The 25321-nt window shown below is 37.0% G+C and overlaps 2 protein-coding genes across 2 annotated transcripts in view; both read left to right on the forward strand.

Annotated features, from left to right (window-relative positions):
- Nucleotides 1–17388, forward strand: part of LOC113472529 (RNA-binding protein 24-like) — a 49150-nt gene extending 31762 nt beyond the window's left edge. The window contains exon 2 of the mRNA XM_026832311.1: nucleotides 17152–17388. Coding sequence (XP_026688112.1) covers nucleotides 17152–17310 — 159 coding nt within the window. The 3' untranslated portion in view covers nucleotides 17311–17388. The remainder of the gene's footprint in view (nucleotides 1–17151) is intronic.
- Nucleotides 17389–19853: 2465 nt separating this feature from the next.
- The window catches only part of LOC103521679 (RNA-binding protein 24-like), a 113407-nt gene continuing 107939 nt past the window's right edge, over nucleotides 19854–25321 (forward strand). The window contains exon 1 of the mRNA XM_026832303.1: nucleotides 19854–20025. Coding sequence (XP_026688104.1) covers nucleotides 19905–20025 — 121 coding nt within the window. The 5' untranslated portion in view covers nucleotides 19854–19904. The remainder of the gene's footprint in view (nucleotides 20026–25321) is intronic.

A 25321-nucleotide genomic window follows, 5' to 3' on the forward strand; every position in this document is an offset into this window, starting at 1 on the left:
CATTCTAGAATATAATCAGTCACCACGTCCTGTGTGAAATTTTAAATTTGATGAATTCGTAGATTTCTTAGCTATTATTCTTCCTACTTATTTCAATTTCGCACATGCTAGGGCAGATACTTCCTGTCTCCTTTTCAACCAAGATCGTGCTATCTTGAAAGAGCAACAAACAGGTGACTCTAATGTAGAAAACTAATTGCATTTCATTCAAACTCTGAAGAGTCTCCTCATCACAAAATGAACTTCGTGATGTGTTGTCCAAACTAATAAACCCCACCAGTCACCATAAACCCTAGGACCTGATAACACCTCCACTCGTACGTCATTCAAAAGCTTAAAATTGAAACATGTTAACCTTCAAATGTAAACACCAAATTTCCCGTCACAGATGCCGCCATATTGAATTTATCTGTAGAGGCATACGTACGTGTTTCATTTTGATTGGGAGGGATTTGCTCCGCTATCACAAATACCACACATAACTTGCTATTGTTTTTTCTCTCATTTTTTTCTGCTGATCACACGGGACAGAATGAGTCAGAGGGAGAAGTTTCTCCCTCGGGAAGTGAGGGGGAATGTGTTTTTCTCTCTCTCTGCTGATCACACGGGACAGAATGAGTCAGAGGGAGAAGTTTCTCCCTCGGGAAGTGAGGGGGAATGTGTTTTTCTCTCTCCCCAAAACAAATTCTTAATCTGACGCTTACTGGCGCGTGAGGTTTTCAGCATTTGCAGTGTTCTACTTCGTGTTTTAAAACCGCTTATCAAAGTCTTTCGTACAGAGCCATTCCCAAGATTGGATGTCAAAACTGTTGAGAATACTACTTAGGTAATAAAGTTCGATACACAAGTCTGCCCTATTCAAAGTTAGTGGGTTATTTTGAATGTCGAAGTAGGAAATCAAAATCATCACCACAGTTCAGCACACTACTCTTCATGAACTTGTGAGATGTCATCACTGAAGATAACTTCGTTAGTGGGGGTCCTTGCATATTACATACGAGTAGGTACCTTTGATTTAGTGTCCGCACCATTAGCTCTAGATCTACTGTTTGCCCTTTCGTAATTTCACAACTTCCCTCTTCCCTGCTCCTCACAAATAACGCCCAATGCCAAATGACATGTCTGGACAGTTTGGAATTTGAAAGTGTCAAAGTCTGCCCTATTCAAAGTTAGTGGGTTATTTTGAATGTCGAAGTAGGAAATCATCACCACAGTTCAGCACACACTACTCTTCCTGAACTTGTGAGATGTCATCACTGAAGATAACTTCGTTAGTGGGGGTCCTTGCATATTACATACGAGTAGGTACTTTTGATTTAGTGTCCGCACCATTAGCTCTAGATCTACTGTTTGCCCTTTCGTGATTTCACAACTTCCCTCTTCCCTGCTCCTCTCAAATAACGCCCAATGCCAAATGACATGTCTGGACAGTTTGGAATTTGAAAGTGTCAAAGTAGGAAATCAAAATCATCACCACAGTTCAGCACACTACTCTTCATGAACTTGTGAGATGTCATCACTGAAGATAACTTCGTTAGTGGGGGTCCTTGCATATTACATACGAGTAGGTACCTTTGATTTAGTGTCCGCACCATTAGCTCTAGATCTACTGTTTGCCCTTTCGTAATTTCACAACTTCCCTCTTCCCTGCTCCTCACAAATAACGCCCAATGCCAAATGACATGTCTGGACAGTTTGGAATTTGAAAGTGTCAACTTCACACCTGTGCATACCAACACCATCAATAATTTCCTTTCGTCTCATTTCAACGTGAATTGTCACTTGTGAAATGCTTCATGAACACTATCATCCTTTTTTGTCTACGCACCAGGGAAAAAGGACCTCCCGTCCTTACTGGAGAAAAACCAGTAAGGAAGTAGGAAGTGTTTCTGGTTAACTTTACATTTAATTACTCATGAAAACAGTTGAACCCTCCTTCCCTCTTCCTTGTCCCCTTGACTTTGTGGTAAAACTTCAATTCCGGGTTTTTGCTTTCCATTGCACTTTTTTTTTACTTTTAAACTGAAAGTTTGTGGCGCATGTCTAGGATAGACTCGCGTGGCTCTCTGTTTACACTTCTTGATTGTTGAATTAGGTTGGATATTACCCGGAGGTTAGCACGAGTACACCAGCTTTCAGTTGCAATAGGATATTTCCAAAGATCTTAATTCATTCTGCTTCATTTGTTGAAGAAATTCTTGGAAATAAATATTTTTAAATAGCTTCCGTATTGGAAGAGAAGGGAAGGGAAAGGAAGAGAGAAGGAGGGTTTTAAATAGCATCCGTATTGAGCACAAGGTATTTCCATCTATTATATTGTTTTAGATATGTAATTTACCTTTAAAAACTATGGTGCTTATTTATTTTGCGAGCTTTCAGTTGTAATAGGATATTTCCAAAGATCTTAATTCATTCTGCTTCATTTGCTGAAGAAATTCTTGGAAATAAATATTTTTAAATAGCTTTCCGTATTGAGCACAAGGTATTTCCATCTATTATATTGTTTTAGATATGTAATTTACCTTTAAAAACTATGGTGCTTATTTATTTTGCTCGAATAAGACTGAAATGTTCCTATTCCTACTTTAGAAGGAAGCTAGTAGATACTACTACGTATCTAATATTATTATTGTGGTCGAATTTTAAAATTATATTGAGGAAAATAATCTATACCTCGGCTGGGATTGAACCCACGCCCTCCTGTTTATCAGGCGAGCGTCTTGACCACTACATCATCGAGACGAGGTAAAAAATAGATCGTGTTTGACCACGGTACCTAATAGACTATTAACATTATGTCTGGAAAGTCTTAACTCGGTCAAATTACCAGATAAGGTTATTGTATTTTCAGTTTAACATCTCACCATCCCTCCCTCGCCTTGGCTATTTCCAAAGAGAGTGCATTGACTTTTAAACGAAGAGCAAGGGGAAAAGTTTAAAGCTAACAAAATGGAATGTACATACTTACCCCTATTTTTATTATCATCTTTAAAGCATAGACATAAATAGGCGATCTCGTTTAAAGGGCAATAAAACGGAGAGATAAAAACAGCACCAGCACCTCTTCGATTATTCCGACCTGTCTTATCATTAATACCCAAAGGAGAAAGTGATAACGACCTTGGATGTATTTCTAAAGCTGAAAGAGGTAAGATATAGATTTTGCGAGAGTAGGATTTTAAAGAGAAATCAAACATGAAGGAGGGAAACAGAGAAAGCAAGTGGTGGAAGACGATAAAAGAAAATTCATGTAGGGAGAGGAAAGAGCAAAGCGCATTTATTTAATTTTTTTCCCCAAGCAACGAATTCGAAAGGCTCAAAAATATTTGCTGGGCCCCCAAGAAATGCTTTGAATTAAATAATTTGTTTTAAATAAACTCGCTAACCTGGCAGCTTGGGTTGTTATGTATGCTCCCTCATTCGCCTGAGGATTAACAGAAAGTTTTTTTTTTTACGTATTATGATGAAATTCATTATCCAAATAATACTTCTAGTTTATAAGAATCTAAATCACAACAATGCTTTCACACAAGTCTCATTATAGGAATTTCCTATGTATAGTCTCATTATAGGAATTTCTTACCTTTCATATTTTTACACGCGCCCGTAAAATCGTGCATCGTATACATAATGTAATGGGCCTTATCTCTGGGCCCCCAAGAAATGCTTTGAATTAAATAATTTGTTTTAAATAAACTCGTTTACCTGGCAGCTTGGGTTGTAATGCATGCTTCCTCATTCGCCTGAGGATTAACAGAAAGTTTTCTTTTTTTACGTATTATGATGAAATTATTATCATTATCCAAATAATACTTCTAGTTTATAAGAATCTACAATACAACAATGCTTTCACACAAGTCTCATTAAGAATTTCCTATGTAGGTAGAGTCTCATTATAGGAATTTCTTACCTTTCATATTTTTACACGCGCCCGTAAAATCGTGCATCGTATACATAATGTAATGGGCCTTATCAGTCCTTACTCTCAAGATAGTGTCAAATGATAAGAGCGAGGCTCCCAGAAATTACAAAGCTCATACGTTGGGAAAAACTTTTTCCATTGAAAATATTCGCAGTAAAATTCTGTTGCCATGGTTAAAGATAGTAAAAACAACAACAAAAGCTCGGCGCTTCACTTTTCGTGTGTCGGAAGAACGCTTCTTTCTACCCATTCCTCATCATTCTCTACTCCCCCTCCAAGAATTAAGTCTTCTTGTTCTTTTCCTCTCATTCCCCCCTCAACTTTTCTCTTCTTCCTCTTTGCACCCCACCGTACTTCTCTCTTTTCCTCTTGTGCTTTTTTCCCTCGTATAAAAAGGAGTTCTTATTGAAATTCGTACTCTTTAATCCTATTAGGAGAAGAAAATTTAATGAGATTCGTACATGAATAATATTACTTACACCATCTTTTTATAGAACACACTTCGTATTCTTTCGCCTCACCATGGCTAGATCTCGATGTGTTCTGGTTTACAATAGTAAGTAGGTAAGAGGTAATCTGTACAAATGCTCCCGCTACAAGTATTTATACCTATTTACATACCCAGAGGTACTTCTTACATAATACCTGAACAGAAGTACTTCTCGAAGAAATGGGCTTTGTATTTTCAATATGATGATGTGGGGCATACTTGGGAATGAAAGCAATGAATGACTTTATGCTATTTTCAAACAGAAAGTTTTTCTCTAATTAAGAATTCTTTTCAAATTGCAAATCTAAAATCACTACTTTAGGTACTTTTTTTTACGCGAATATTAAAAAAAAAAAAATCACTGTTCCCCCTACTTGTTTGAAAAGTTTATGAAAACATTTTGAAATATCTACCAAACTTTATCAATATCTATTTCACTGTTCCCCCTACTTGTTTGAAAAGTTTATGAAAACATTTTGAAATATCTACCAAACTTTATCAATATCTATTTCACTGTTTCCCCCTACTTTTTTGAAAAGTTTATCAAAACATTTTGAAATATCTACCAAACTTTATCAATATCTATTCATGACTGCTGTTTTTGTTATTAAAAATCACTGAATTGCTCGTAAAATAATCTCAGATGATCAACAAGAGAAAAATGTGTTGCAAATAATGTGGAACTATTGGAACAAGTTTCGTAACGATGTTTTTCTTCATATTTTGTTTCAAACCATTTGATATTTACAAATATATTGGTGTACCAAAAAATTTTGAGAGCAAAAATTATTAGGTATTAATATTCACCTTTGTGCTATTTCTGGAAATTTTTGAGACCTTAGCAAATTCAATGCTGACATTCCGTATGCTGACAAGCTACCTGCCAGACAAGAGATACACCCAAAAAAATTCACCATCATTTGTGCATAAAATTTTTATTCCTTTTACCTCAATCACTTCGTTTCTATGTCCAAATTATTGCTCTTTTCATGTTCCGTTTGTAAGAAAACGTTTCAAGAACTCCTCAAATTTAATATTTCTGCTAAGTGTTTGCTTCTTGGTATCTTATCAGAGACAGGAGAAAACTGACACACCTTGTAAAATGCCTATCTATGGTAGCACGCCAAATACCACCTTAGAGGTGATAATTTTACCCATAGATAAACATAAGAGATTTCCAGTAATGCTGAATAATGGCACTTGAGTATGGTTTAAGTCTAGGTGCTATACTTTTTGCCTTTCCCATGCATTTGTAGATTTGAGAATCACATGTTAGTTCCAGTTCCAGTTAGAATCTAATAACTTTGGAATTTCAAAAAACTATGTATACGACCTAGTTACCTTATGTTCCCTATTTACTTGCTACTTTTGAAAAAGAAATAAACAGAAAGGACGTACATGCTCGTGTAATATGGTACAATGTCCATCTGTTCATTCAGGCATAATCCTAAGAGTTAAGGACTAGATCTAAAATCCTACCTATTTCAGGGACAGCGCCTAATTCCGAAAGGTAAAAATGTAGTGGTGTATTTTCTTAGGCCAGCCACTCACTATCAGGTAGACCTGACGGGTGGACCCGAACAGGTGTACCTGTCAGATCTACCTAATAGTTAGTGGCTGGCCTTACAATTTCCCTAAAGCTACTTGTACCTTGTAAAGGAGCTACAACACTATCTCTTTGATTCTCATTGAGGAATAGGTCCCGGTTGAGACTAGTCCTATCTTTGGGCTACCAAAAAGGAAATTTGGAGTGGGCCCAAATAGAGGACCTTGTGGTCTGCCCTGGCATACTCCTTCTTCCCCTCAATCAATACTGACAAGCGTTATCACAACAAGTTATGTCCAATGCAGTTCCGTTTGTAAGAAAACGTTTCAAGAACTCCTCAAATTTAATATTTCTGCTAAGTGTTTGCTTCTTGGTATCTTATCAGAGACAGGAGAAAACTGACACACCTTGTAAAATGCCTATCTATGGTAGCACGCCAAATACCACCTTAGAGGTGATAATTTTACCCATAGATAAACATAAGAGATTTCCAGTAATGCTGAATAATGGCACTTGAGTATGGTTTAAGTCTAGGTGCTATACTTTTTGCCTTTTCCATGCATTTGTAGATTTGAGAATCACATGTTAGTTCCAGTTCCAGTTAGAATCTTATAACTTACAGAAGATCGCGATTTTCAAATGGAATTTCAAAAAACTATGTATACGACCTAGTTACCTTATGTTCCCTATTTACTTGCTACTTTTGAAAAAGAAATAAACAGAAAGGAAAAATCCCTTACAATGAACGTTTCTTATTTTCTCGGGCTCCAGGGAACAACTTCCTGTAACATAAGTTGAGTATTGTTCAACTTTCTTCTCATAAATTATTCAGATATATGGGCAAACACATACAGCGATAGTCATTGTAGCCTTTTTCTTGGAAACGTGTGACATATTTCATAAGAATGGTTGAATAAAATGAGAAGAAAAGAAAGAGAGCAGACATGATGATAAAATATGAAAACTAAAGCTCTCAGCAGTGAGAGAGGGAGAAAAGAAAGTTGAGTACCTTATAGAAATAATTGAAATACCAATCTAAACGATACGAAATGAAAAAGAAGGAAAGCTTGATGTGGAAGGAAATAGGGGAGGAGAAGCAAAGAAAGTGGAGAGGTAGGTTTTATTTTGGATATAAAGATGACCATTAAAATTATTCATGCTGCCCTTTTCACTTAACGAAAATGTTCCTATCCTTCAGCCTCTCATATACCCTTTTCAAAAAGTTGGATATAAATTGAAAAACGTCTTGGAAATGAAAAAAAAAGAAAGTGAATTGTACAGTATATAGGTATTGTGTATGGATGTCTATTTTTAGAAGATAAATGTAGGTAGGTTAGCATCATACTTGTACCTAGATACCTACATATTATATTTCCTACAAAATCCTTGTCCACAGACCAATTAGCTAACGCAAAGCCTTTAAATGAATAGATTCAGAAATAGTATTTCACACTTACTAAAGACTATATTAAACCAAGCAGTAGTATATCATTATCCCAGAATCACTGTATTTCAAGTGCTTTACAAAATTGCTCCTGGGGATTCAATGAAACGATCATGAATGTCCGGAAGGAATAGGATGACTTCTTTAAAACAAAAAGAAGATGAGGAAAGAAAAAAATGCTATCAAAAACAAACATCAAACTAAAAGATTTTTCCTTCTCGTTTTTTCTGAAGAAAAAAAAGTTCAGTTTTTAAAGAAATTAGGTAAACAAACACTGACGGCAAAAGAGAGAAGAAAGTACGAAGGAAAATCTGTGAAAATAAATGCAAATCATAAAGAACAAGTTGAGATTGAAGGAAATAGTAAATATAGCTTATACATACACAGTAGGTATTGTAATGGAATGTAATTTTCCAACAGAGAGAAATGATTAAGCTAGGCATGGAGTACTGAAAGACATTGTAGAAGATAAACGGCAATTTGATGAACAACTGAAAGAACGCATATATCTGATGCTCCGCTTGACATATTTGTGACGCTAATCACTAATCGTGAACTTGACCAAATTCAATTTGTAATCAATTTCCCGTCAATATTTCAGGCTGTTGGAAATTCAGTCCGTCAATGTCGCGTCACGTCTTCATTTAAATAAATTGAGAAATTTTATTATCTAATAATGGCTTTTCATTCACTTCATCACTTCTTTATTACTTTCTGTGTCGCTCAATACTTTATTACACGACAGGATTTATAAGTCTGCCTTGGTTCTCAAAGTCTTTCTTTTCTTTTCTAGATCTCTGAAAAGTTTGCCATTGACAACGTCTTCAAAGCTCCTGCAGGCAAATCTGACAACTAGTTATCGGCTTTCCTCCAAATTTTAACAACAACTAAATGAAGTTTATAAATTCGTGCTCAAGTTTAATTCAGTCAATTTTCTCATCAATTTGACTTCATTACACCTGCGTTGTATTGAGAAAAGTTTTGCATCATTGCTGCTCTCCGCCCTTAAATTCATTGAAAATACATAGCAATAAATTGACTTCTTATAAATTTCTCTGAAAATAAAAATAAACAAGAGGGGAAATACGCAAAATAAAATTAGAGGAAATAAATTTAAATGAAATTAAAAAAAGGAAGGCAAAGAAAATATGTACATACAGGGTGTGAACACACGGTTTAATTAAAGGACAAGCTTTTAAAAGATCTTTGGGGTAAGAGTTGGAGCTCCACAGTTCCATAATTGAGACTTTAACTCATTATTAAAGCTGGTACAAGTACAGTACAAGACGGACCTACTCGGACAAGGGAAACTAGTGTACAAAACAAAATTCTTGTCTCTTGAAGGGCTGGAGGCCTTTGCTTTAAATATCAGACCCGATATAAGTATACCTTCTTTCTCAGAATTGAAAATGTAGCCCACTAAGTAATAAAGAACATAATTCCAGGAATAATAGATAGCACAGGGAATACTTATTCTACTCGTAAAGTTCTTGGACATACCCTGTTCGAAAGAGTAAGATGCTTCCAACTCTCTTTCTCTGATGTAGCTTCCTTTTTGTTCTTTCACAAAGATGTCCCTTTTTCCCTCTTTTACTTGCAGAGTGAAATTCTTAATTAACGTTTTCTTTTTCCTAACTTTTTTTCCTCCACAAAAGTGGAATTGTAGCAGAAATCATTTGTGAAATCTTTTCGAGCAATTCTTGGCACCTTTTTCTTTCGAAAGCAGTAGCACAGGGAATACTTATTCTACTCGAAAAGTTCTTGGACGTACCCTGTTCGAAAGAGTAAGATGCTTCCAACTCTCTTTCTCTGATGTAGCTTCCTTTTTGTTCTTTCACAAAGATGTCCCTTTTTCCCTCTTTTACTTGCAGAGTGAAATTCTTAATTAACGTTTTCTTTTTCCTAACTTTTTTTCCTCCACAAAAGTGGAATTGTAGCAGAAATCATTTGTGAAATCTTTTCGAGCAATTCTTGGCACCTTTTTCTTTCGAAAGCATTTTAAAAAATGCTCTCCTTGAAGTGCAAGCCACTTTCTTTGATAGCTTCGCTCTGGCTTTTGAAATGAAATGCCATAGAAGCAGAATGAAGAATATCTTGTTATGTTATGGGTTCGTCTTTTCCTTCTGCCACTTTACTTCAGTTCAGCTGAGATTGATCATTATTAGAGATGTGGTTTCCTAAGATGATCTGTACCTTTATACTGTTTCGGAAAATCTATCTGGAGGGAACATCTTTCAGAACATGGGTGGAAGTTCAGGAAGAGCCAAATACCGAGGACACTAGTGAAAGCACCTAAATCTTCCAGAAACTAGACCTAATTGGTTTCTAGCCTGTAACTTGAGTATCTTAACTCCAATGTCCTTTTAAATCGCATCATGGCAGTTCGAATTTTAGAAATGTTAGGAGAGAAAAAAGAAATAAAATCATCAGGAAAATCCTGAATAACAAAACCAGACGCGGAGCTGAAGGAAGAACTTGAGGGTTAAACTCGCCATCTTGATTAAAAATTGAATGAAATCAGACTGTTAAGATAATTGGAGGATCATCAGCTACCGAGAGCTTTCACCAGGGAATAGACATTTTCAAGTGAATTGATGAAGCTATTGGTTTAACTGGCACTTAAAGACAGTAAATATCATGCAAAGAGATGAGAATGTACATACGTGTATCTCTATTATTAAATTATTATACCAAAATAGACCGTGACAACAGTTTTACATCGAGGGGAAAAATTCTTCGTCCAAAGGAGTTCTGACACATCCACTAATTTCCGTCAAGAGGCTTTACATCGAGGGGAAAAATTCTTCGCCCTAAGGAATTCTGACACATCCACTAATATTTGCCAACAAATGTTTAGTGGTTTCCGCCACTGAACAAAACGAACAAGAGGGCTTTCCCTTGTTTTCAGTAGCATTTCTTCAAATTGAAAGTGGAGAAAATGAGGAGGAGGGGGCTTATAGTAAATTCTATTCTACCGAAGTTGTCCGTTATATTTATTTTCAATACCATGTCAAACCCTCCCTTCTACTCTCTCTTTCTCATTTTCTCTCTCTCACACACACACACACCCTCACCTCTCTTCTTCCCACTCTCTTTCCAATTTCTCCCTCTGACTCACTCTATTTGCTTTGTCTGATTTTCCTGCCTCTCTGTACTCTCTCTTCCATCCATCTTTCTCAATATTTATTTCCCTGTTCTCCTGAAATTTTACATTTTTTTTAGAAGAAAATTATTTTCCTTTCCGTTCAATACCATAAAGAGGAAGAAAAAATTATGAGCCTCTTTCCTGCTCTCCACCTTCCTCTTTCCTTCTTTTTGATTCCCATTTCTTCTTCTTTTTTTCTCTTCCAATTTATTTTCCATGATATACTATAGGTATGATTTGCTTCTTCTTCTTCTCCTCCTCCTCCCCCACCTTCCTCTCCCTTAGCTCTTGCACAATCATTCCATACATCTCAAAATATTGGATAGGTACCTAATTACCTATCTATATTATAGGCTTTTGATTTTGAGATGTTTCTCTGTCAATATGACATATCAGTAATGTATTTTATCAGTTCGTATTTATTCGTATGTAAATCTTTCACCCTTCCTATTAATTCCTACGTTTCGTACCCACTTGTAAATTTGACTAAAGAAAATTCAGGGATCTCAAATTAAATCTGCAGTTATTTTACCGGGAAAGGGGCTTGTCTAAATTCAAAGTGTAGAGAGCGGAATGAAAAGTTGTAGGCTGTAGAGCGTGGAGAAAGTTGAAGGAATTCGGCCCAGATCTTGAAATCGAACAGTACAAAGAGGTTTTTCCACTTCCTCACATTAAATTTAACCTTTTATCTCCTCTGATTTGATCTTATTCCTCCAATTGGACCTTCAAATTTCAACACCAATCGCATAGTTTCCCGTTAATTTCATCTCGGCCTAATTTTCATTTCCTGTTTTTAGACTAGCGGGAACGGAAGGGGGGGGGGATATTTTGGGAACTTTATTTCCGTGTCGCATTTCGAGAAATATGTATATCACGTTAAATGCTCCGGGTAGGGAGGTACTTATAATATTTCTCCAGCGATAAGAGACATTTCGCCTCAAGATATCAGCGGAGAAAAAGAGAAAAGTTTGTTTGGCACGTGATAACATCCGCTTTTCTCTTTTTTCACTCTGATTCTCTCTTTTTCTCTCCCCTTTCATCTCTCTCTCTCCCCCCTCTACTTTTCTCTTTTCTTCTCTCCCTCCCTTCCTCTCTCCCCTTTCATCTCTCCCCCTCCTCCTCTACTTTCATCTCTCTCTCTCTCTCAGTCTCTTCTCATGTTCTCTCTGTTCTCTTCTTACATTTTAATTTGTATGGCAAACCTACAAATTCTTTTCCTACAAATTATTATTCAAATATACAGGGTGGTTGGGTTATTAGTAAAAAAAATAAAATACAGGACATTACACAATCCTTACCTTTGTCATTTGATCATTCTTAATATTGTGTGTAGTTAACCCCACGCCCATCTAAAATACAGGACATTACACAATCCTTACCTTTGTCATTTGATCATTCTTAATATTGTGTGTAGTTAACCCCACGCCCATCAGGAGATTCCCAAGATTTGCGGGCAGTGAGTATTGGTATTTACAAAAATAGCTGACGTCCACATTTTTGTGATGAGTCCTTTATTGAATAGATTTTTTTGTTGAGTAAGTAGTAGTTGTATCAAAGGACAAGATTTTTATCCAATCCTGTAACTGTTGCGTCTGGTTTCGTTATTTAGGATTTTCCTAATGATTTTATTTCTTTTTTCTCTCCTAACATTTCTAAAATTCGAACTGCCATGATGCGATTTAAAAGGACATTGGAGTTAAGATACTCAAGTTACAGGCTAGAAACCAATTAGGTCTAGTTTCTGGAAGATTTAGGTGCTTTCACTAGTGTCCTCGGTATTTGGCTCTTCCTGAACTTCCACCCATGTTCTGAAAGATGTTCCCTCCAGATAGATTTTCCGAAACAGTATAAAGGTACAGATCAGACATAAAATCTTAGGAAACCACATCTCTAATAATGATCAATCTCAGCTGAACTGAAGTAAAGTGGCAGAAGGAAAAGACGAACCCATAACATAACAAGATATTCTTCATTCTGCTTCTATGGCATTTCATTTCAAAAGCCAGAGCGAAGCTATCAAAGAAAGTGGCTTGCACTTCAAGGAGAGCATTTTTTAAAATGCTCTTAGGAAACCACATCTCTAATAATGATCAATCTCAGCTGAACTGAAGTAAAGTGGCAGAAGGAAAAGACGAACCCATAACATAACAAGATATTCTTCATTCTGCTTCTATGGCATTTCATTTCAAAAGCCAGAGCGAAGCTATCAAAGAAAGTGGCTTGCACTTCAAGGAGAGCATTTTTTAAAATGCTTTCGAAAGAAAAAGGTGCCAAGAATTGCTCGAAAAGATTTCACAAATGATTTCTGCTACAATTCCACTTTTGTGGAGGAAAAAAGTTAGGAAAAAGAAAACGTTAATTAAGAATTTCACTCTGCAAGTAAAAGAGGGAAAAAGGGACATCTTTGTGAAAGAACAAAGTTCTCAAAGTCTTTCTTTTCTTTTCTAGATCTCTGAAAAGTTTGCCATTGACAACGTCTTCAAAGCTCCTGCAGGCAAATCTGACAACTAGTTATCGGCTTTCCTCCAAATTTTAACAACAACTAAATGAAGTTTATAAATTCGTGCTCAAGTTTAATTCAGTCAATTTTCTCATCAATTTGACTTCATTACACCTGCGTTGTATCGAGAAAAGTTTTGCATCATTGCTGCTCTCCGCCCTTAAATTCATTGAAAATACATAGCAATAAATTGACTTCTTATAAATTTCTCTGATCCTTTATTGAATAGATTTTTTTGTTGAGTAAGTAGTAGTTGTATCAAAGGACAAGATTTTTATCCAATCCTGTAACTGTTGATCTAGTTTTCTTGGATTTTATTTATTCTGTAGGTTTTTCCTGGAGTAACTTGTATACATACGGGTTATTCCAGACGATATAACCTCGCTCACTACCTTGGATGTTTGCTCTAGTTTCCTGTGCCATTTTCTTTCATGTCTGGAGTGAATGCTGGGGAAGTTTTTATTAATTTTAATATCATTATAACATTGCTACTTTATGCGTTATTACATTTTCTACGAAACTGCAGCTGCAGTGTTTCGTTTTTAGCTCTAATGCGTTTGCTGGAGCGTATTTGGTTTTATTGTTGGGACAGCATAACTGTGGCGTACCGAACGAGATAAGCATGGAGGGGAAGAGTATCATTCCTATTAAAGATTACACTGGGAGGGGCTAGAGAGAGTATAGGAAAGATCCCATCTAAGATTACCACATAAGCCACAATATCACTTTTTTTATGATGAAGAAAGTTGAGCAATTTGGAGGGAACATTAGAAAGGAGAGACACCCCATTGCTTTCTCGTCGCTTTACCTTTACTATGATGAAGAAAGTTGAGCAATTTGGAGGGAACATTAGAAAGGAGAGACACCCCATTGCTTTCTCGTCGCTTTACCTTTACTCTTTTCAAAGTCTTTCTTTTCTTTTCTAGATCTCTGAAAAGTTTGCCATCGACAACGTCTTCAAAGCTCCTGCAGGCAAATCTGACAACTAGTTATCGGCTTTCCTCCAAATTTTAACAACAACCAAATGAAGTTTATTACCTTTACTATTATAACAAAGACAGTGAGGGCGAAGGAAAAGGTATGAGGGAAGGAAAGAAGACGCAATGTACTAACTAGAGATCTAGTTGGGGGAAAGAATCCAAAGGAGAGAGAAAAGCGAAGGAGTTTGGGAGAAAGAGGAGAGTTTCAGAGAAAGATTAGGAATAGAAGAAGGGGAATATACGAGTACTACTTATGTACGCTGCGTTGTACCCATGTAATAACGCGTTCTACCTATGTTATATTGCGGTATACGTATGTCCATGTCATATTACGTGGACTTGTTTTCCCTGTGCATAATTTATGCACGAATAATAATGCTCATATTGTAATGCATTCTAGTTGGGGGAAAGAATCCAAAGGAGAGAGAAAAGCGAAGGAGTTTGGGAGAAAGAGGAGAGATTCAGAGAAAGATTAGGAAGAGAAGAAGGGGAATATACGAGTACTTACGTACGCTGCGTTGTACCCATGTAATAACGCGTTCTACCTATGTCCCATGTTATATTGCGTATGTCCACGTCATATTACCTGGACTTGTTTTCCCTGTGCATAATTTATGCACGAATAATAATGCTCATATTGTAATGCATGACATGGGAAACATGTACGTACATGCTCGTGTAATATGGTACAATGTCCATCTGTTCATTCAGGCATAATCCTAAGAGTTAAGGACTAGATCTAAAATCCTACCTATTTCAGGGACAGCGCCTAATTCCGAAAGGTAAAAATGTAGTGGTGTATTTTCTTAGGCCAGCCACTCACTATCAGGTAGACCTGACCGGTACGGCTGAAAAGGTCCACCTGTCAGGTCTACCTGATAATGAGTGGGTCTTATTAGAAATAATCAAATTATGAATGAACCCCGGAATGGGCAATAATATTTCCTTCAGTCAGGAGACTATGCTGATGCATAACATAACATAACATTGCGTACCCGTACAATCCGCAGACTAGGTATACATACTGCCTCCCCACAATATTCACTATTTAGGATATTAGTTATGCTGATTCACATCATAACATTCCGTTGAGTCAGCAGACCAGACATCTGGAGGCTAATTTCAGTCAGAGATAAAATTAGAAGGATCATCCAGGTTAACAGGTAACGAGAATGCTTGGTATGGCTTCGGGTGACATTTGTGACTGTGACAAATTAAATTACGGTTCGTGTGTGTCCTTTTATCAACCCAAGAACCCTCCTCCTTTTAGTCCTTCCCCTCTTGTACTTTTAGTCCTCCCCTCCTGTGGTTTTTATGCATACGTATTTCACAAATTGGTGGAGTTGGTATCATGCAGTTCTGTTGGGCGACATATACATCAGTCAGTAGTTAGTGGAACAAACTAAATTTATTGGACATTTATAGGTTAACTATGTGTGTCTGTGATGTGTATGTTCTATGTGTTTGTATGTTCTCGGACACCATATAGGGAAAGGGAAATGCCTTGGATATAATGTGGATAATGGTAGATAACAGTCCATCGCATCGGTTCAATGGACATTTTCATACATAAATAGATATACCTATGTACGTACATACACCTATGCAAACATCAGTGCTTTTCCCTAAGTACATAGTACATTGGAGTATATTATTGTGGTTACTAAAGCTGTCCTGAATATCCTCATCTGTTCCCGCGGGCTGTTTTCGTCATCAGGTGTGTCGCGTGTGGCTGCTATTCTGTAGGGACATTCTGCTGTATCCGTAATCTACCAATAGTAGCTGGTCTTTTGTACAGTTATGCACACGGCTTTGAATACTACCAGGTAGTTCCATTAACTAAAGACTTCACTTTGAAAACGGTCTTCCATACTACCGCTGCCACTGAATGCCCAAAATCTACAAATTTTCCCCTTCATGTGTTGCTGTTGAAGCCCTTGACTCGATTTGAGTTCTATCTTGTTACAGACCAACTAAGCGGATCGTTAAAGCTGAGACCTCACATCACTCAGTCAACAAACTAACGGTGTAAATGCAAACCTACCTCCATTTCTGGGAGTAAGTTCTGGCCCGCGTAGCACCTTGTACCTGAAGAGGTTTTTCCAATGTCCACTCAATAGAGAACATTACATAATTATTTATCAACGAGTTAAAAAAACTGTCCCCCCGCCCACATTTCCCCTAGCTGTGGGGTACTTGAAACTGTCCTCCAAACCACCCTGAGTACATTGATGTGTGGAAAGTCTTTAAATATTCATGATTGGAAGGGGTTTTTATTGAACGTTCCGCCGAATAAAGGGGATTTTTTTCCACATGTTGAAAACGGCATTTAGAAAGGAAACCTTTTAAGGATGGGTGGAAAAAGAATGGAACATTATTGTTGATGAACATAATTATGGTGGTAAGCACAGCTGTTGATGAAAGTTCTGAGCGGGAGGTCGCAACTTCAGGTCTCATCCGAGAATCACAAAAGTAGAACCTAACATTTATTTCAGATCTTACCGACGGAATAATGTAGAACTCTGAAAGTTGTTAGATAAAGTTCTATGAAAAGAACAAAAAGAAACAAGTACTGTAGAGAAAGTGGAGACTTGGTGTACCTAGTGTTTGAAAAACTTGTTCTCCTATGGTAGGTAGAATCCTATGATTATGTATAGGACCCACCTCTGAGAGCTTAAGCTTAGAATTTAGAATGGTTAAAAAACTTGGGACTAACTCTAATGCTTTCATAAGCTCTGGAATAAGGTATGCATTACATGACTGCCTTTAAAATGCATTACTGGGAAAATCAGAGTTCTGATGAATCATGAAACAATAGACAGATTTCGCAACGCATTTTTTTTGGGGATCGTGACGATGCTCGACGAGTTTTGGTTTCTGCGCATGACACACATTTTGGGGTTTTGAACACGGGGATCGTTCGCTGACTAATTCAACAGAAAACGAAGGAAAACCAGTGTCTCCCCCTTCTTGTTACTTTTTCCGAAAATTTCACAAGGGAAGACGAGAGACAGGAGGGGTGGGGGTACATCCACGTGCAACAGAGGGGTCGATGCCCCTTCTGCTCGGAAAAAAAGAGGGTTCTCTCCCGATAGAAAATGAAATTGATTGTTTTGTGTTTCAGGTGATCATGGGCGATAGGCCAGCTGCAGAACGAGCGTGTAAAGATCCCAATCCAATCATAGACGGTAGAAAAGCTAATGTCAATCTCGCCATTCTGGGGGCCAAACCCAGAGGTACCCTCCCACCAGGTAAGCTATTGCATCCTCTAATGTCATATTGAAAGTATTTTGCCATTGGAAACATTAGATATTAATAAGTGGATAAGGTTTTGCATTGAAGGCATATCGCATCAAAGAAGCCTTGCATTGGGTTCAAACGACTTTGAATATACAGGGTGGCCCAGCTTCCTTATGATTTATGTACATATGGGTTCAATTCTCACCTTTGAGTTCAATCCTTTTGTATGTAATTTTTTGTTTGATATAAGTTGCCATTTGACGATTGGCAATTGAGTCTACTTTTAAATTTTTGATCCATGCCGGAGAAAATTGAAAAGTTTATTGAGACCTAATTCCTGAAGTTGTGCCATTTAGTGAGAACTGTATGTAAATCAGTATAGTTTGGAATTTATTTATTTGAGTTTGACATGTACCCAATGGCGTTTTTTGAAGTACCCTAACTAACTGAAAGCGTTACGAAATCCTCAAGGTTAGTATTCAGACACATCCTCGTTAGCACAGTAAACAATATCTAGAGGGTTAGATTTTTTTTTTTTTTAATTAATTAAACTTATGGCTAAGTCGCCAAGCCCCTCAGCTCACATGACTAATTGAATTCCCAAGTCCCTCTGGTGAATTAATTAAACTTATGGCTAAGTCGCCAAGCCCCTCAGCTCACATGACTAATTGAATTCCCAAGTCTCTCTGGTGGGACGTTTTCCTGTCAGCATCACGTCTTGTCCCCTTCATTAAACATCCACACCGCTTGGAATATACAACTTGGGATTCACATTCAGCTTAAGCCATATCCCATATCTGGGATTAAGCTTCTGGTGTAACACGAAAAATTAATTAAACTTATGGCTAAGTCGCCAAGCCCCTCAGCTCACATGACTAATTGAATTCCCAAGTCCCTCTGGTGGGACGTTTTCCTGTCAGCATCACGTCTTGTCCCCTTCATTATACATACACACCGCTTGGAATATACAACTTGGGATTCACATTCAGCTTAAGCCATATCCCATATCTGGGATTAAGCTTCTGGTGTAACACGAAATTCATAACTCGGTGTTTGTTCAATTTGAGAAGGGAAATTATGCTGGAACGGGTGGCAAGTGATGTATCGCTTGCACACTTTTGTGTTTGCTGAACACTTGTGTGTGTTTCAATGTTTGCTCATTATGGAGATGCCTAGTTCTATGTTAGAACAGACATGGGAAAAATAGTGTTTTTTTCGTACTGTAGGTATGAACTACGAGTACTGTTAAAGGTATTTAACACTAACTTCCAAGCTAGCAAGACGAAAAAAATCATTACATACATGTAGAAGGGTAAACTTCATGTCATTGTGGGGTATTTCTAACTAACCTGGGTAGAATGACATTTCAGTCTTCTTCAGACATGGATACTCATACCTAGAATCGAAGAATTTCACGTTTACTTAGAGAAACATGTCTTGTCTCAGTAAGACGTCCTCTCTCTTCAATGCAGTTCTAAAGAATCACAGTACATGTTGCACCTGCATTGTATCATGAGCAGAGCACAGGTAGGATGTTCTCCAGGTGATGAATACAATGGTGGGGGATTCAGTATATTCTGGTCTGACGTACTGTAAGTACGAACTACGAGTACTGTTAAAAGTATTTAACACTAACTTCCAAGCTAGCAAGACAAAAAAAAAAAATCATCACATACATGTAGAAGGGTAAACTTCATGTCATTGTGGGGTATTTCTAATTAACCTGGGTAGAACGACAGTTCAGTCTTCTTCAGACATGGATACTCCTACCTAGAATCGAAGAATTTCACGTTTACTTAGAGAAACATGTCTTGTCTCAGTAAGACGTCCTCTCTCTTCAATGCAGTTTTAAAGAATCTCAGTACATGTTGTACCTGCATTGTATCATGAGCAGAGCACAGGTAGGATGTTCTCCAGGTGATGAATACAATGGTGGGGGATTAGAATCTCAGTACATGTTGTACCTGCATTGTATCATGAGCAGAGCACAGGTAGGATGTTCTCCAGGTGATGAATACAATGGTGGGGGATTCAGTATATTCTGGTCTGACAAGTAGTCACTCCTCAGAGACAATGTCTGTGTCTATCTGAACCAGACTTGCACCAATCAGAGAACTGGAAGGATGGTTCTTTGAGAACTTGAGACCAATGATGATTCTACTACAGATACATGGGCACTAGTTAGAGTTCCAATCGTTTTCTGTTCTTTCTATAATAAAACAAAAGATACCATACCAAGCTACTAGAACTCTTCAAAGATATATCTGTTATGCTTATCGTGTTATGACGCACAATGTTTCAAGCTCTTGAGTTTCGAACATTGCGCCTTTCTGATACCCGACTATGTGACACGCATTACAAGAGATGGTGTCAGCACGAGATGATAAACAAGTGCCTCTGCTGACGTAGGCATTGAACTTTTTTTTTTCGCTGACTAATTCAACAGAAAACGAAGGAAAACCAGTGTCTCCCCCTTCTTGTTACTTTTTCCGAAAATTTTCACAAGGGAAGACGAGAGACAGGAGGGGTGGGGGTACATCCACGTGCAACAGAGGGGTCGATGCCCCTTCTGCTCGGAAAAAAGAGGGTTCTCTCCCGATAGAAAATGAAATTGATTGTTTTGTGTTTCAGGTGATCATGGGTGATAGACCAGCTGCAGAACGAGCGTGTAAAGATCCCAATCCAATCATAGACGGTAGAAAAGCTAATGTCAATCTCGCCATTCTGGGGGCCAAACCCAGAGGTACCCTCCCACCAGGTAAGCTATTGCATCCTCTAATGTCATATTGAAAGTATTTTGCCATTGGAAACATTAGATATTAATAAGTGGATAAGGTTTTGCATTGAAGGCATATCGCATCAAAGAAGCCTTGCATTGGGTTCAGATTAGAACATGCAATTTTTTAATCACGTTAGTTATCTCATTATTTTTAGAAGTTCTATCATCAGGTCACAATTTAGATACGGTCTGATTGAACATTCCATAAACTCAAAGGAAACTGATGAAAGCTGGAAAAAAGGTCTCAAAGACACTAATAACTTTGTTCCCTCTTGCAAATGTTCAGGATAACTACAAACGGAGACTAAAAATATCCGATACCAATAAATAAATGGGAATTTCATAGTAGCAGAATATTCATTGAAAATATCTATCTGTGCTTTAACTTTTAATCCGCAAAAGTCGGATAAAAAAAAGTTGAGTCGTATCCCCAGTAGTTTATTATTATATTTCCCTTCCACTGCTACTGTAGCCATGTTGTGTTTGTTGTTCAAAAAATCAAATGAAGCTGAGTTGATAATTTTTTCGACGTAGAATGAAGAAGAGGAAGGCTTGCTGTCGTTTGATGTTGATTTATCACCAATCATGGTGGGTATGTGTACATAGTGATACTTTTATTTTTCAACACCTTGCCATTGAGTTATCAACTTATTGCACGGCGATAAATACTATAACAGTACCTAGAAAAATACCGGGTGTTCCTAAGACAATATTTCTCGAATTCTTTGTTAACGTGTGATTCTTTATTCTTTGGTTTTCAGGCCGACATTTGGGTAAGAACGTGGCCTCTGTTTTCACATTTTTTGGTCTCTGAAAAGGATAAATTCTTTATTCTTTGGTTTTCAGGCCGACATTTGGGTAAGAACGTGGCCTCTGTTTTCACATTTTTTGGTCTCTGAAAAGGATAATTTTACTCCGGGTTAAGGCGGAAGGTTTGTGAAAGTCAAGTCAAGTGGAAAACTGGGTTTTCGAATCAAGAAAGAGGGTATTTTATTTTGTTTGAAGAGGCAAAAACAGAAAGCCAAAGCAGTTTTGAATATCCTGATCCATCAAGGCAGAGCCTTTGCAGGCTCCAAACGTAGAAAGTACTTACTGTCTTCTTTAATGATCTTTAAAGGGATTAATTTTCCTCTTTCATTTCCTGCTGAATCCAATCCTCATCTTCAAGTATTAACTGGACACGATGAAAACTTTATTGGAAACTGAAAATGATAAATTAATACAATTTTGCACTCCTGAAACCTTTTTGACCATATTGGGACAGGTCAATAATGGCAGTAGGCCTCTATTTTGCAAACCTTTCCTTTTTAATGAAATATAATACCTTTTGCTGCAATTTTAAAACGTTTCTGCATAATTAAATTTCAAAATACGGAGAGGTATCCCTATGTTTATATTTATTTAGGCTTGACCAGCACTCAACTCAATTGATGATGCCATTCATGTGAGCATTTTATTTTAAGTGTAGGTAGAACCCATAGCTTCCCTATAAATATTTCTACTTTTTCCATTCCTCCCACTATCGCTCCTAGTTCGAAGTTATAGCCAGGAAATTTTTATACCCTTGTTACCATTAAAAAAGGCTATTTTTATTATATTTCCGCTATGATGGTGAATGTTTTCACAATTGAAAGTACGCCAATTTTATTCCTCCCTAGGCAAAGTAAAAAAACAGATTTGGACAAAAGCTTCTATTTTTCTCTCCGTGTGACTTTGTGACGTAAGATTCTCCTCCTTACCATCTTCTCTTCCCACCCCCCAACCCCAACACTTTTTCTTTTCAAATTCCTTTTTCCTTTCTTTCAAATGGAAATTTAATGATGTCTATTTTTCTTTTAGGAAAGTGGCAAAGAAAGAAGAAGAAAAGGAAAACAAATGAGGAAAGAAATTTCTGTACAGCTTCACTTACGTAGATATTAGAGATGCTGGGTTACAAATATTTTTGTTACGTCTTTACTCGCTTCATTTTCTTGCTGCATCTTTAGTCGCTCCATTTTTTTTCACCCTCGCCTCGTTACAAATGAGAATGGAATTTCATAAAACGATTTCAATAACCATTTCTTGCTGCATCTTTAGTCGCTCCATTTTTTTTCACCCTCGCCTCGTTACAAATGAGAATGGAATTTCATAAAACGATTTCAATAAGGAACAGTCTAGGACGTGTAATGGTTGGGGCACGAGAAAATGTCTTCATAAAAAAATATGGTCTGAATGGGTTTTTAGTTTTGGATAACAGAGCGCTAAACCCATTTGTAAAGTAAACAAACCTCTCCTTGCTTCCTCCGATCTTTCCCTTGTGTCCTCCGCTTCTGGCATGGAATACTGAATGTTTATGTCTTTTTCAAACAAATATTATGCTTTGGATATGCGAGGGAAGAAGGATTATCACAAAACTTTCTCTTCCTCTATTTCAGTAAGAGAAATTTCTGGGACTTCTCAAAAACCTTCTAGCTGAGTATTCAGATAATGGATTTCTCGTAATCTTTCCTCTGTAGATCAGAAAACTTTCCAGTGATTACACTGGAAAGCACCCAGAATAATACCGAATAAAAAACTGCAATCAAAATGGGTTCAACAGTATTTCCTCATCTAATAAAATTTTATCTCTTTTCATAATGGCCTCTTTACTTGCTCTTTCGATTTGCTTTTGGGTAGTGTTAAATAAATTGAAAAGTGTAAGAGTAACTTACATGCTGAACAATAAAAACAGTTGGCCTTTTTACGGGATATCTCTTCCATATGGTTCTTGAACTTGACTGTATACTCACTAGTACCATCTTAATGCTCAATTTGGACTAGGAATCATCAAGTTAATTTTTTTCACCATATTTTCTTTGTAACAATTCAAAAGAATGTGTATCTTGAACTATTTATTTACAAAGTTTTTCAGGTGATCGAAACTCACTCCTCAGAGACAATGTCTGTGTCTATCTGAACCAGACTTGCACCAATCAGAAAACTGGAAGTATGGTTCTTTGAGAACTTGAGACCAATGATGATTCTACTACGGATACATGGGCACTAGTTAGAGTTCCAATCGTTTTCTGTTCTTTCTAAAATAAAACAAGAGATACCATACCAAGCTACTAGAACTCTTCGAAGATATACATATCAGTTATGCTTATCGTGTTATGACGCACAATGTTTCAAGCTCTTGAGTGTCGAACATTGCGCCTTTCTGATAAAAAACCCCAAACTACTTTTTATATAAAATCAAAGGTACGCTTCACTAAAGTTCTGTAATGAAGGTCTCGGAATTTTCAAATTGTCCACACATATTTATTGGACCTATGGGTGTCTATCTATATGTTAATTGAGTTATTCTCTCATAACAACTTCTTTTGATCCATTTCCACCATGTTGGTAAACCTATTAATTCTCTGTGATGACGAGATTGATCAAACTCTTGTTCTGTTACACTTCATTTAATTTTTACAGTCCAGCTCCTAGTGGTGTACTGGGGATGAAATTGGTTAGTTGCTGTACTTGGAGAATGGATGAGTGAGTCCATGTTATCCTGTGAAGCTCATTGAGACAACAATTAATATGTCCTTTGTTGTCCCTGTATTAACCTTTAGAAAACACAGAATGACTTGCTTTTGTTTTGGAACGTGCTGACATGGTGTACTATAATGAGACTATTTTGGTCCTGAACAAATGAACAGTCTCATACTTGAAAGTTAAATAATACAAGATCATTCTCATACTCTAATCCACAGGCTCTGCAATACACATTCTGAGGAATGGATCGAAACATAAATTAATATGTCCTTTGTTGTCCCTGTATTAACCTTTAGAAAACACAGAATGACTTGCTTTTGTTTTGGAACGTGCTGACATGGTGTACTGTAATGAGACTATTTTGGTGCTGAACAAATGAACAGTCTAATACTTGAAAGTTAAATAATACAAGATCATTCTCATACTCTAATCCACAGGCTCTGCAATAGCAATACACATTCTGAGGAATGGATCGAAACATTTTCGGTAAAACAAGAAGTTGTCTTCTCGAAGGAGAATAACATCGATCCTCTCCAAATTTTGGCAGAAAAGGAATCTAAGAAAAGACCTCAATTATCAGGTACGATAAAGCTAGGGCAAACTTTCGACTTCTGTGGTTTTCCTAGAATTATCCGCTTAGAAAATCCCCGAAGAAAGTAATCTTTTCTTGAAGAGGAGAGAGGAAATTTGAACTCTGTGTTGTCAATAGAACACTTGTGCCCCATTATCAGGTACGATAAAGCTAGGGCAAACTTTCGACTTCTGTGGTTTTCCCAGAATTATCCGCTTAGAAAATCCCCGAAGAAAGTAATCTTTTCTTGAAGAGGAGAGAGGAAATTTGAACTCTGTGTTGTCAATAGAACTATTGGGTTCAGATTAGGACATGCAATTTTTTAATCACGTTAGTTATCTCATTATTTTTAGAAGTTCTAACATCAGGTCACAATTTAGATACGGTCTGATTGAACATTCCATAAACTCAAAGGAAACTGATGAAAGCTGGAAAAAAGGTAACATGCAATTTTTTAATCACGTTAGTTATCTCATTATTTTTAGAAGTTCTATCATCAGGTCACAATTTAGATACGGTCTGATTGAACATTCCATAAACTCAAAGGAAACTGATGAAAGCTGGAAAAAAGGTCTCAAAGACACTAATAACTTTGTTCCCTCTTGCAAATGTTCAGGATAACTACAAACGGAGACTAAAAATATCCGATACCAATAAATAAATGGGAATTTCATAGTAGCAGAATATTCATTGAAAATATCTATCTGTGCTTTAACTTTTAATCCGCAAAAGTCGGATAAAAAAAAGTTGAGTCGTATCCCCAGTAGTTTATTATTATTTTCCCTTCCACTGCTACTGTAGCCATGTTGTGTTTGTTTTTCAAAAAATCAAATGAAGCTGAGTTGATAATTTTTTTCGACGTAGAATGAAGAAGAGGAAGGCTTGCTGTCGTTTGATGTTGATTTATTTTGTTCAAACATAAAATGGCTTTTACTCCGGTGTGTGAACCAAGTCGTTTCTGGGCCCTGCAGGGACTTTTTTCAACAGTTCATTAAACAAATGCCTATAGCAGGAATAATGTGTCTTGTATAATCAAAGGCTTGGAAATAAAACGTAACGGACAACCTGCAGGGACTTTTTTCAACAGTTCATTAAACAAATGCCTATAGCAGGAATAATGTGTCTTGTATAATCAAAGGCTTGGAAATAAAATAGAACGGACAATGTGAACCAAGTCGTTTCTGGGCCCTGCAGGGACTTTTT

The sequence above is a fragment of the Diaphorina citri genome, unplaced genomic scaffold (assembly GCF_000475195.1).
Source record: "Diaphorina citri unplaced genomic scaffold, Diaci psyllid genome assembly version 1.1 scaffold76, whole genome shotgun sequence".
NCBI lineage: Eukaryota > Metazoa > Arthropoda > Insecta > Hemiptera > Psyllidae > Diaphorina > Diaphorina citri.